General features: G+C 41.7%; 1 protein-coding gene across 1 annotated transcript in view; it reads right to left on the minus strand.

The window, feature by feature from the left end:
* Window positions 1-12,421, minus strand: part of LOC139691221 (afadin-like) — a gene marked incomplete at its 3' end in the record, with an annotated part of 215,571 nt that overhangs the window by 155,904 nt on the left and 47,246 nt on the right. Inside the window, exons 3-4 of the mRNA XM_071588967.1 lie at window positions 6,762-6,871; window positions 1,656-1,866 (exon numbers count right to left, since the gene is read on the minus strand). Of these exons, the coding sequence (XP_071445068.1) occupies window positions 1,656-1,866; window positions 6,762-6,871 (321 nt within the window). The remainder of the gene's footprint in view (window positions 1-1,655; window positions 1,867-6,761; window positions 6,872-12,421) is intronic.

The raw sequence follows: 12,421 nt of genomic DNA on the forward strand, positions 1-12,421 counted from the left end.
CACGAAGCAGTGTTATCCCGATCGAAACGACCCTGGCCGCGCGCTATCCAATACGCAACGGAAGAGGGGAAAGCAGCAGGGGGGCTGCCGAAGAAAGGATGAGGATAATATTAGGCAGGGAAAAATGATTAAATCAAAATTAGCATCAGTGGCTTCAATACCAATCACCAAACCCAGTATCCGACATAAACCTAAGCTGAGACAAATAAAATGACTACAAAATGATATCAATGATAAGGACGATGTAATGACAGAAATCAGCTCTAAAACTGGGTCTAATATTCTTTCCTGAAAGAGGAAAATATCTGGAGAGGACATTCAATTGAAAATGTTACCTCTACACTCCAAAGACTAATATAAATTTCAGATTAAATGAATGGATTCCTCCATACGCTCCCTCTCATAATTGTACGTACTACGCAAGGATTCATGATTGCCTCACCTGGGTCATGGCCCTGCTCAAAAGCACATCGTTTAAATGCGTACTGGAGTTGAACCATTCACCAAATCCACACACTAAATTTACGGCAGAGGCACCAAAGATGATTTCGAAGACAAAGGGAGAAGCAAAGATTAAACGAACAAGGTGAGTCTTTAAGCTCTAGTACCTATTGAAATGTTTTGATTAAAGCTTGTTGACGTGCACTTCTGTAGTTTATTCACAGTTATAACACACTCACCGCATTGGAGTGCTTCTCTCATCTTCTCCGCACATTTCATTTCTCATGTTCACCTATATGCATGGCCACAACCTGATACCACAGAATACTGTCAACTCTTCTTCATCTCCGTATATTTCCTTCCTCCTTTCATTCCGTCCAACACGACTATCTTCTTCCTACTCCTTCCTCCCTTTATCAACTGCCTCCCATTATAACAGTCTTCAACATCCCACCCCCAATCAGAATGCTCTCCGCATTCATCTCTTCCCGCTTGTCCTTGGGATTTCCCCCTTCCCCCCTCCCCCCTCTCTCTCCACCTCCTCCAATGATGCCCATCTGCTATTGTCAACTTCGTTATTTCCGTGTAAAAGAGAAAAACATCAAAAGGTCTTTTTCATTGAAATAACACTGAATAATCTATTTGATGAATAATCTATTTGATGAATAATCTATTTGATGAATAATCTATTTGATGGTTTCACGGCGGCAGACGCATCAAAATACTTTTCACCCTTCCCCATCATCTCCCTTCTTTGCATGCATTTTAGATACATGTCACGAAACATTAGAATCATTTTATATGGATATTTTTTCATACGTAAATACACGGGAATATGCCATTCTTTATCTCTCTTTGTTCACACTTTTCTTTTCCTTTTCAGCCTATTTTTTTCTAAGACCGAGAATGTCTAAAACTTTCCCTTTCCCGAATTTACAATACAATTGTGCTGAATAGCATTCATAGGCGTAGTATTTCTTTAACATGAGTGGAATCGCAAAAATGTTTTACGTAAGTTTTCCATGAAGCGATCTCGAGAAAGACGGTAATAAACGATCGGCATTTGACTTAGCCGCGATGCATTTGTTTGGGCAGTGCGCACGCACTAGATTTCGGTAACTTTCAGTTCCCTGGATTCGCCAATCGGTGATTTTTCATGGGAAATGAACAGTTGGCGGAGGCCCAGTGGGGGGAGGGCCGCACCCCGTACTCACCCGTGTACAGCTTTTCGGCAACTCCGACGCCGACATCCGAGCCATCCGGGCCCCCGACGTCCAGGGTACCCACGCCGGTGCCCGCCGCCGCACCACCCGGCGCGCCCTTCAGCTTGTTCAGTTTCTCCTGCTTCTTCAACTGCTTTTTCTCGCGCTTCGAGAGTTTCCGACGGAAGCTGCTACCACTCTCCTGGAAGCTCGCCGCTGGAACCTGCAGGATACGCAGAAGAAATTGTGGGCAACCGATGAGGAGAGGACGAAAGACTACCGACGAAATTCAGACCGCGATAAAATTGAAATTACTTCCATTTTTATTTCCCCCAAGTCAAGAGCAATTTGGTTTCCATTTTCCTGGACTCGAGACCTTCCATGCCTCCGTCCACCTTTCCTGCCGCGAACTATCACCCGTCTTCCTGGATTTCGTGGTATAAGACTCGTGTATTTTTTTTGTTTGCTCTGCCCTTTAGTTAATCCCTCCGAAATTGCAGAATATGAAATAATGATTCACACAATAAGGAAACTAGAAGGATAAACTTCTCCGAGGACGCACCTTGGCCATGAACCTCACCAAGGCATCACATAACACTCTAACACATGACCCAATTGCAAAGATCGACGTCTGTCAATTTCCACGCCTCATGAAAGTTTAAAGAAAAAGAAAGAAATTGATCAATCTTATCCACCATACAACGATGCAAAACTGCCCGTATTTGTGGCGAAACAGTCCACCGCTTTTGCACAACACTGATAATACACCTGCTCACTGCTTGTTGTTTTTGATGAATATTTGGCCAAGAGCAGCTCTGTGGTAATGATGCCCCGGACTCTGTATTCACCAGATGCACCCCCGTCTCACTTTCTTCCGTTCCCAGAGACAAAGAGAGCCTTAAAGGGCTGTCGTTTTACAGGCATACAATGCAGGATGAGATGAAACAGGCATCGCATGAGAGAACTAAAAGCGATACCATCCGATCGAGCTCCAGAAATGTTTCAAGGATTGGAAAAAGCACTGGCATAAGTGTGGTATAATACCCAATGGGGACTACTTGGAAGGGGATAACATTGACTTGTGTACACCACACTATGTCAAGCAAAAATTGAATTCCACACCTTGGCCATTGCAGAAAACATTATAGCCTCAAAATGATTCAAATTTATTGAGGCTTTGTGACTAGTATGATATATCATCTCTCTTTCGAGTCTTTTCTTCAAATTCTGCTCTGAAACTTTTAGTCATGGACATGAGAATGTTTGCGAATTTATGAGCATGGTTCTTAAATCTTCAGATAGGGATGCCACTAAAATGTTGGTACTGGTAAAGGGTTTGTGTTCCTATTAATGTTCCAACAATTTTTATAACTTTCCGCCACACACCTAGGACTTTTGCACACATAAATGCAAGGTGCCAGGCATTTCCCTCCAGAGCACAACGAGCAGTCGGAGCAGTTGGGCACGTACCGGTGGCCTGGAGCAAGACACTGTCAGCCCATCGCTTGGCCAGATGCCAGGAGACATTGATATTTTTTCCAAGACTGGGTTCACTGTATACAGCCAGCAAATTCACTTCCCCGTGCCACTCAAGAGCCAGGAATGTCCCCCTTGCAGATACCTCACCTCTTTGGTCATCACTTTCTCGGATAGGGAAAAATTAAGTAATTATCTATTTCTTAGACTTTGAAAGCCTGAGGCAGGCATTTGCTGAGTGAACCAAGCAGTGAAAGATCGACCGTGGAGGCAGGCGTTACCTTCAGAGACGAGAGCTGAAGGGGAAAGGCAGTAAATGCTTTGGCAACTCTGTCATAGAAAACCTCGGTAAGGAGGCACCTCCAGGACTCTTGCACCTCTATCAACAGTTCGATGACTTTTCTGATACTTCAGTGGCATTTGAGACATTCTGCTGCCGCAAGGTGACACAGGGTATTATAGGGTTCTTGAAATAGCCTCTGTATGAAAACCATTCGGAGGGAAAGAACTTTGCCCTCGACACTGATTAGCCCGAGACCAACTTCCCTGATTGGAGCAGTTCAAGTGTCTCCTTTGACCAAACGTTTTCCATCAGACCAAGCAACAAATGACTCCGCATAAGACTGTAGTCTATGGATGGAGGTGGTGTGTGGTACTGGAGTATGCACCACTGCTTGGGAATGATAAAATTGCTGAATAACAGAGCCTGGCACCCCTTGAGTACACGGGTCTGGCTTTCAGTTGCAAACAATGGATCCAGGCTTCTATATTGTTGCACAGTTGTTGAGAGATAGGCTGTACCTCAATTGTTTCATTATTGACAAGCCCCAAGGAATCATGTACCGACGTCAGTCCTGCGGAAACCTTGAGGTCCATCAGTTCTGTCCAGTACTATGTACCCCATTATCCACTACTTTTAACAGAATTTAAAATAGCACCAGATGATTTGGAGTACTCATTGAAATACGATCTTACTTCAGCAAAATCCACTTATTTTTCCACAAAAATGTTGACATCATCAGCATAGGCGCACATGGTACCAGTCTTCAGTCAGCGTCTCCAGGAAGCAGAATGCCATCCAATGAGGTCGTTCAAATTGGAACAATTTGGATTATAGATGCCTGGAGAGCATGCAGTCTATGTTATCCCCTTGGTAAATGAGAAAGTGAAGGGCCGTAAGTGAATCCTCCAATCTCACCATACATGTTGCCTCATTATTTACATTTAAAGTTTCAGTCATGCCAATGAAGGTACATCCAAAACACATTTCAACTTTCATCACCACACATAAATATGGGCAATTTACTTGATCAAAGACTTTACTCTGATCTAGTGATAGGGTGATGCTAGAAATGCATACTGGCCATTCTTCGAACACATGACATCATGTATCAGTGAAAGAGAATAAAAAATTGACCATCCCGGATAGCAATAACTTTGCTCGCAACAAATAATGGATGCAATCACTTGAGACAGTTTCCTAGATTGAGCTCTGTCAATGATCTCACAATCAACATCCCTGATTAAGAGTGGTCTCAAATTATTTACGTGCAAGTCCACCTTGGCTCATCAAAGATATTAAGTACATTGAGCCTGGCAGGTGATTATTTCTGAAAGCCTTGAGTGCCATAGCTGCTGTGAAGGAGTTCTTCAACTCACCCCACGATTGTGTGTCAAATTCAGGCAGGCAGTACCTGCTATGACATTAGGCGGAGGTTGGGAAAGGGGAGAGGGGATAGGATGAAGTGGGAGTGGGGTGTCAAGGGGATGAAACCAGGAGAGTGCTTGTTCTCGTCACTCAACATTGCTGAAGTGGGGAGAGGAGCAGTGAAGTGACACACCCCTGTTAGGATGCACTGAGGCATTTCCCTCCTCCTCTGGAGCCGAAGGAGGGACATTGGGCAATCGAGAGCTAGAGCAATAGCCTGGGGTTGTCACTCCATGTCGATTGCGTCAGAGGGAGCGACATTTTTCTCCAAATGCACCATACTACACAGCCTTGCTTAAGTGGCCCTCTACTTTGCACTTGTAGCGACGTGGCTCTTCAAACAATAGATCAATCCTGTGCAATAAATTTTCGACTTTTAACAGCACGGAGTCCATCATCATTGTATTAGGACGTCTCATGACCGGCAGAGCCCTTTTGAAAGGAGAGAATGTGGTTATGACCCTCTTCCTTCACACCCATCTTGAAATGTTTAATAAGCCCTCCAACAGTAACAGCCTTTTGAACGATGTCAATCAAGTTCCAATCCGGGGTTTCTAGAGGAATATTAGAAAGTGCCAGTTTCTCCATCCTTGTGCCAGAGTGCGGGCCTCTACAAAGCAGTCCTGGATTGCCAATCCCCAACAACTCATCTATAAACAAATTGACAAGCATCTCTCTCGTGACGTTGACAGCTACGTACTCAACAGACATTTTTGGCACTCGTGATATTTGTTCCACCTCCAAGCGTGTCACCCACAGCATAAACATACTCATATGGTTAACTATTCTCAATAATGCATGAGAATACAATTCTAGTTTTCTTGGACGACAAATTAGCCAAGGGAATAATCTTCTTAGGTGGCAGCACATAACTTGATCAAGCATTTCTGGGAAACTGTGATTGTAGAAGTGGGTTGGTTTTATTTGGAAAATTGAATGGTGTCAATCTGCAAGAAGTTTTGCCATTTGCTACGGAAGTGTAACTGACAGTGGGTGTAGCGGGGTGGGAGACTCCTTATGCATTCAGACCTTGCATATAGTCTCATTTGTATGGTTGATGCTTTGAGTCAAAAGTAAGGTGCCGCAACTCATCATAGAATGAATGGCTGAAGATTTGGGCATCAAGGACGATGATTCATATGAGCTATTTAACTGTTCAAGAGACAATGAGCCGACTTGAGGTTTGTTCTCCAACCCTGGGAGTCAGGGGGATGGAGGGTTGAGGGGAAGGGTTACTGCCCAGGCCATCGCTGACCAAACAGCCCAAGGAAAGGATTTGGAGAGCCTTCAAAAAAAAAAGCCATGCCCATCTCAATTCAAAAACAGAAAGTAATATGATATAATCACCGAAAATTCCAGAAAATGAGTACAAAAATGCAACTGACATGGTAAATGAAGGGAGAGCAAACAGTGCTCAAAGATGGAATCATCCGACCCAAAACAAATGGCCAAAATGGCCCCAAGGACACACACAAAGCAGCAAAGAGGAGCACGGCAAAAACATGTCCCCACGCCATAAGACCTCTAACGTGTGTGTGCACACCACAAACAATTATTTGAATTAATTCAATTTAAGGAAGGAATAGCATAACTTAAAGAAACTTGAAAAAGGCACATATTTGTGTCAAATATGAGCCTCATTGTATCTTGTGGTTTATCAGTCTACTGTGGCAAAATTATTTCATTATGCAAACAAATCTTTATTAACTTATCAACCTAAGAAAAACAGCAACAGCTTCCCAATGCTGCTTTCATGATTTAACATTTTCTTCATTACAGTATAACAATAAGTCACACTGTGAATATCTAGTACATTGTCTTAGAATAATTATCTTCATTTTTCAAAGAGAACACTTGGTGATTTTAGACGTGCCCAGAGATGTTCTTGAGCTCCCTGCCGATGCACTCTTTTGCATGGGAGGGGGGATACTCACGTTCGTCTTGTCGTCGATCCGGCGCAGGAGGAATCGGCCCTCGCGGTCATCCTTGTGCCAGTTGAGCTGCACTAGTAAAGGCTTCTCATCGTCTGCCAAACGCCGCTCATCTGCGCGAGGAAATGCAAACATAGCTGCAGATTAAATGCAATTCATGGTGGGCACACAACATGCCAAATGTACATACATTCCACACCAAGACTTATAGTCCAAATCAAAACACAAAAACTCCATTGCGATGAATTGCACAAATGCTGATGGCTCAATGGATGTGGAATCAAGGGGTAAACAACAGGATATTTCCATGCTGAAATTCACAAATTTTCAAGCTCATTCTCAATGCAATTGACAACATACACATGTTCAAGAAGCCATGATGATTTTATCTATTATGATGACAGTTACTATTTAAGATGACCATCGGGAGTTGTTGATGAATAACCAGCATGGTTTCCGAAACGGTAAATCCTGCAAGACACAACTAGACTTTTAGTCCATGGTATCCTTAGTTCGGGAGAGAAACATGTTCCGGTGGATGCAGTATTCTTTAATTTTAAGACGGCTTTTGACAAAGTACCTCAGAATAAACTATCCACACAACTGGAGGTCTGTGGAACAGATAGAAATTTCCTGGTTTCGATTGAAGACTTTTTGAATGGTTGAGTACAAAGAGTAGTCATAGATGGAGTTATCTCTAATGCAGTAGACGTTACTTCAGGTGTTCCCCATGGAAATTTAATCGAAACTCTTTTATTCTTATTTAATTTGACAAGATTAACTCCATAGGAAATAGTAAGATAAATTATTTTGCCGACAATGCATTGGATTACAGAGACACCAGTATTCCTAAGGATAAAGCAGTTTTAAAAGATGACCTAAATGCTATGCAATGCTGGTGCAACACTTGACAATTAGAATCAAGCTTAAAAATAATGCAAAAAGATGAATTTTTGGAAGAGGTGCTATGCCCTCCCGAATGCCTACACTGCATCAGAAACTCCAAAAGAGAAAGCATAGACTTGATTAAATAATTCAGTGTCCCACACTTACAACCTAAAGACAAGGACCAAAAGATTAGAATTTATTGAATGAGCATAAGTGATAAGAAGGTTAAAGGGAATTTCCCTGTCCAGGACCTATTTAAAATATGCTACTACTTTATGGGATGCTCATGAATTCAGATTGATTGCTGAATTGAATCGTGTGCAGCGTAGAGGAGCTAGATTTGTGAAATATTGTTATGATAAACTGAAACACACCTTCATATATTGTACAGCCTTTATGAATTTGGGACAATTGTACGTTGGCACAAATTTATTTTTCATGTCGAGTCGCCTCTCATCGACTATATCTTAAGTGTCCACTTCCTTTTTCCTTGATTTGTTTCATTACTAGCAGCAACATTTACGGGCCATAAAAGTTTCGCATGTAAACTGGTGTAAGTATTATCGCTTACCCCTCCCGCTATCACTTTCCGGAGCGTCTACATCCTCTAAAGAGAAGTACGTTGCATGGAGAACTTTTAAGTCAAAGGCATGTGTGACTCAGAGCACAACATACTTTTCCGTAAACCAATTTCACGCCCATGTTAAACGGTGATGCCAAAATGTGTTGCAAGTTAGTTGGTGTAAGGATCTCAATTTTGTACCAGCATCTTCAATAGTTATTGGCCTAATCGCCTCCTCAATTCATCCCACCTCGAATATACAGTAGCAGCATATTCCAAATGAAGCCCAACCAGAAATGTTATCTTCTGCTGTCTAGGCCTCATTTAGATCATGCCGCCAGAATTTGAGGTCCTCACGAAGTTGGATTGATTGCCCCATTGGATCGGGTGCAGCGTGGAGGAGCTAGGTTTGTTAAACGTTATGATAAACTTAGTAGCGTATCCTAAATATTAGAGCAGCTAGGCTGGGAATCACTCAATGGAGCAAAGTCTAAACGACAGATTGAAACTCTTGCATAATTTGGAAGGAGGTCTCTTTAGCACTGATGTTAAAAATGTATTATTACCCCCATCATACTACGGTAGGAGAGATCATGTCAACAAATTAGAGAGATCAAGTGTGGAACATCTAGTTTTCAGATGACATTTTTTCCACAAATGATAAGTGATCAGGATAAAATAACATTTGTCAGGCTGCAGTGGGAGGGAGAGGTGTTTTGGCTGAAGGATAGTCAAGTATGTAATCAACCCCTGCCACACCCCAGGGGTAGTTGGCAGAGTACTTAATAAAACTAAAAAAACAAAAGAAAACTAAAAATATTTAGATATAACCAACAACAATTCATTCATTAAAAGCATAATGCTCCTTCTAGATGAGTGAAATTTTATCAAATTTTGAGAGAGTTTAGTACGATGAAAATAGATGAATGAGCCAACCCGAGTAATAGTACTATGCTTTGTGTGTTGCCTTACTCATTTGTGGAACGTAGAGGAGGAGCTCATGTGCCATGGTACTTTGAGAACAGTGCCATTGTGCACAAAGGCACCATACTGGACTGTTGAGGAGTACAAGTTGTTGTACAAAAATGCAGGAACGTGTACTGCCTTGCCTCACATTTAACAAAAAAGCACACTTTAATATTTTAGAGTCGTACTAGCAGAGTATTCAATTACAGGGTTAATTAATGAGTCATTTAGAGCATTTATGGGCAATGACCAATAGACTACATCTCCACTGATGTTAGATATTATCATAGATATCATGGATAATTCAACAACTTGACATTGAATGCTGCTAACGTTACTGATGTCTCCTTGTTGTCAAGCCCATTATTCCCCCCATTGATGAGTCACCAGCTGACCAAAATAACTTAATCAGAGCCTTCTAAAATTTCTTATTATTGGCTCTACGTATTAACTTAACTTCACACTCACAACCAATACTAAGCTAACACGTCTTCTTAAAAATTCCATCATGAGACATTATTGAAGAACTGTGGTGGTACCAGGCCAATGCAAGGTTAACATCATGATCCAGGTGGGTCGCGATAATCTTTGAATGTGCATAACAAAGACGTACAACAGCAGCAACACACGAATGAGAAAGTGGGAGATGCCCCCTTGGGAGAGATTTCGCGTTAGACACTTAAGGAGTTGAAACACCCGATTGGCAATGGCAAATTATTCGACAAGGTGCTGCAGGGATATCATTCAAGTGCTTCTCGAAAATCAAAAATTTTATGTGGATTATATTTAGGCACATATGCCATTGAGGGGTGGTCTAGGAGAGTGGTCGAGGTGGACGAATCGGCTGTGAGCTCTGCGCCGCAAGAGATTCGTAAAACTAAAACTTCAATTGTGGATAAGTGGAATTTTAAGAAATTTTCTGAGTGTATTTGTAAAAGTGTCCTGCTACTGCTACGTGCTCATGAAGTGCCTTCATTCATTTTTGCAAGCTCAGTAGAGTTGCAAAAATGGCGCTAAAAATCCAGTGCTCCGGGAAGCATTCAAAAACTTGCAGTTATATCATACTGAAATTTTGCTACGGTGTTTGTGTTGTAAATACTTGTGTCCACAGCAATTTTCAGCCAAATCAATGCAGAACTTCCGAAGATAGCAAAATTTGGCTGAAACTGGAAGTGCTCGATATCTTGATGGCACCACCCCTGAATTGGGAAATATCTCCAGGGTTGGCACCAAGACAGAAGGTGAGTCTCCGGTGTGTTGTTAGTGCAAATTGGTTCTGTAATCCATAACTGGTACACGTGATCGAAACTGGGAGCGCTCATTTTCTCGGCCTCGTTGGGCCTAATTTCCATTTTTTTGTGTGATTTTTCCTCAAAATATTGTGTTGGATCTGTGTGAATTTGGTGCCAATCAGGGTTTTACTTTCAATAATCAGAACATAAGCTTCCAGCTAGAAGTGCCTGTTTTCTCAGCTGTGCTGCCATTCCTTAAGTCGATAACTTTAACGATTGGTCCTAGATTCTTTGTGTACATTTTGTGTGACTTTCCCTATGCGATGCTGAACATTTTAACCAATACCTTCAGCCATGATTGACAACTCACCCTCCCCATCTGGAGAGGCACAACTTTCGCGCATAGGTGACGAATTTAGTGCTGCAAGTGACACCGTTCGCCGCATAATTGGTCACGAGAAAATTAGTTCTTCAAAGAAAGGGGAAATTATGGATGAAAATAAAAAGCTCGCAAATTTGTTTAGGAAATTAATGGACACGCATCAGAAGAAAACTGCCAATGAAAACTATTACAAAAATAATTGCGACTTAATTAGGGGAATTATTAGAGAGGAATTAGAATTATGCCTCCCTAAAGCAGTAGAAACCCAGTCATTTGCCAGCATTATAGCCACCCAGAAGAGGGAAAAACAATTAAGTAACACTATCAGGCGGAGAAAAAACCTTCACACACCGCTGCACAGCAGTTATGATCAACCTACCTGAAGACAACCCAACCTCAGAAACCAGTGAGGACACAAAGGAGGAGGTCATGAAATTAATAGACCCCAGTATTACAGGAACAAGAATTAGAAAAATCAGTAGGATTAAAGATAAAGGGATAAGACTTGAATTTGAGAATCCTGACCTGGAAAAAAAAGTTGCAAGAGTACCCTTGCATCAGGGAAAACAAACTAAAAATACAGGAGGAGGAGAAGAGCAAACCGAGAATGTGTGTAACGGGCGCCATAACAACTGTTACCGATGAAGAACTAGTCAACTGCATCAAAATACAAAATGACCTCACCGAGACCGCCCATGTAAAAACACTTTTTACGTTTGGAAGACGAGAAAGTGATAGAATAAACTGGGTCGTAGAAGTTGATCACATTTCCAGGAAAATTCTAAACAACCTTAAATGAATATAAATCAGCTACAACTCACATAGGATCAGCGATTATATTAGGCTCACACAATATTACAAATTCCATAAGTTTGGTCATATTTCCAAAGCTTGTAATGCCTCTTCCTCAGTATGTCAACACTGCTCCGGAGACCATAAATCTAAGGACAGCACACATTTAGATAACACTCTTCAACAACACAACAAACTTGTGCCAATTGCCAGTTAGCGAAAATAGAAGACACATCCCACAAAGCAAATGACCATGCATGCAGTGTCTACCAGAGGTGACTTCAGAATCTAATTGAGAGCATCGACTATGGAACTGAATAAAAACTGCTTGAATATAGCTCAAATAAATCTTCAAGGGGCTAAAACACCAACTGATGAAATCAGAATGATAAGGGAGCAACTAGCCGCTGACATATTCCTGGGCCAAGAACCGTACATGCGCAAACCAACCAAGAGCCACTGGATCCTTCCGGGACAAGGACTGAAGCTGAGGATCATCCCTATAAGACCCGTATCAAGACCCTTTGCCGCAATAATTGTGTACAACGAAGACCTGGATCTTTTGGAAATAAGTAGCTTCACTGACAAGCACATAGCGATAGCAGAATTAAGATCAACCTCAGAGTCATTTATCCTAGTAAGTGCCTGTTTCCCACCAAGCCAAGATATCCTACCAATCCTAACCTAACTCCAAGCTATAATTGAAAAATTGAAGCACAAACAAATTATTGTATCCATGGACTGAAATGTGAAGAGTGAAACTTGGTTCAACCAAACAACAGACTCAAGAGGAAACCAACTTGAAGACCTCATTTCACCATCCAAATTATTTATATTAAAT

Source organism: Hetaerina americana, unplaced genomic scaffold, assembly GCF_022747635.1.
Source record: "Hetaerina americana unplaced genomic scaffold, ioHetAmer1.1.p SCAF_306, whole genome shotgun sequence".
Classification (NCBI taxonomy): domain Eukaryota; kingdom Metazoa; phylum Arthropoda; class Insecta; order Odonata; family Calopterygidae; genus Hetaerina; species Hetaerina americana.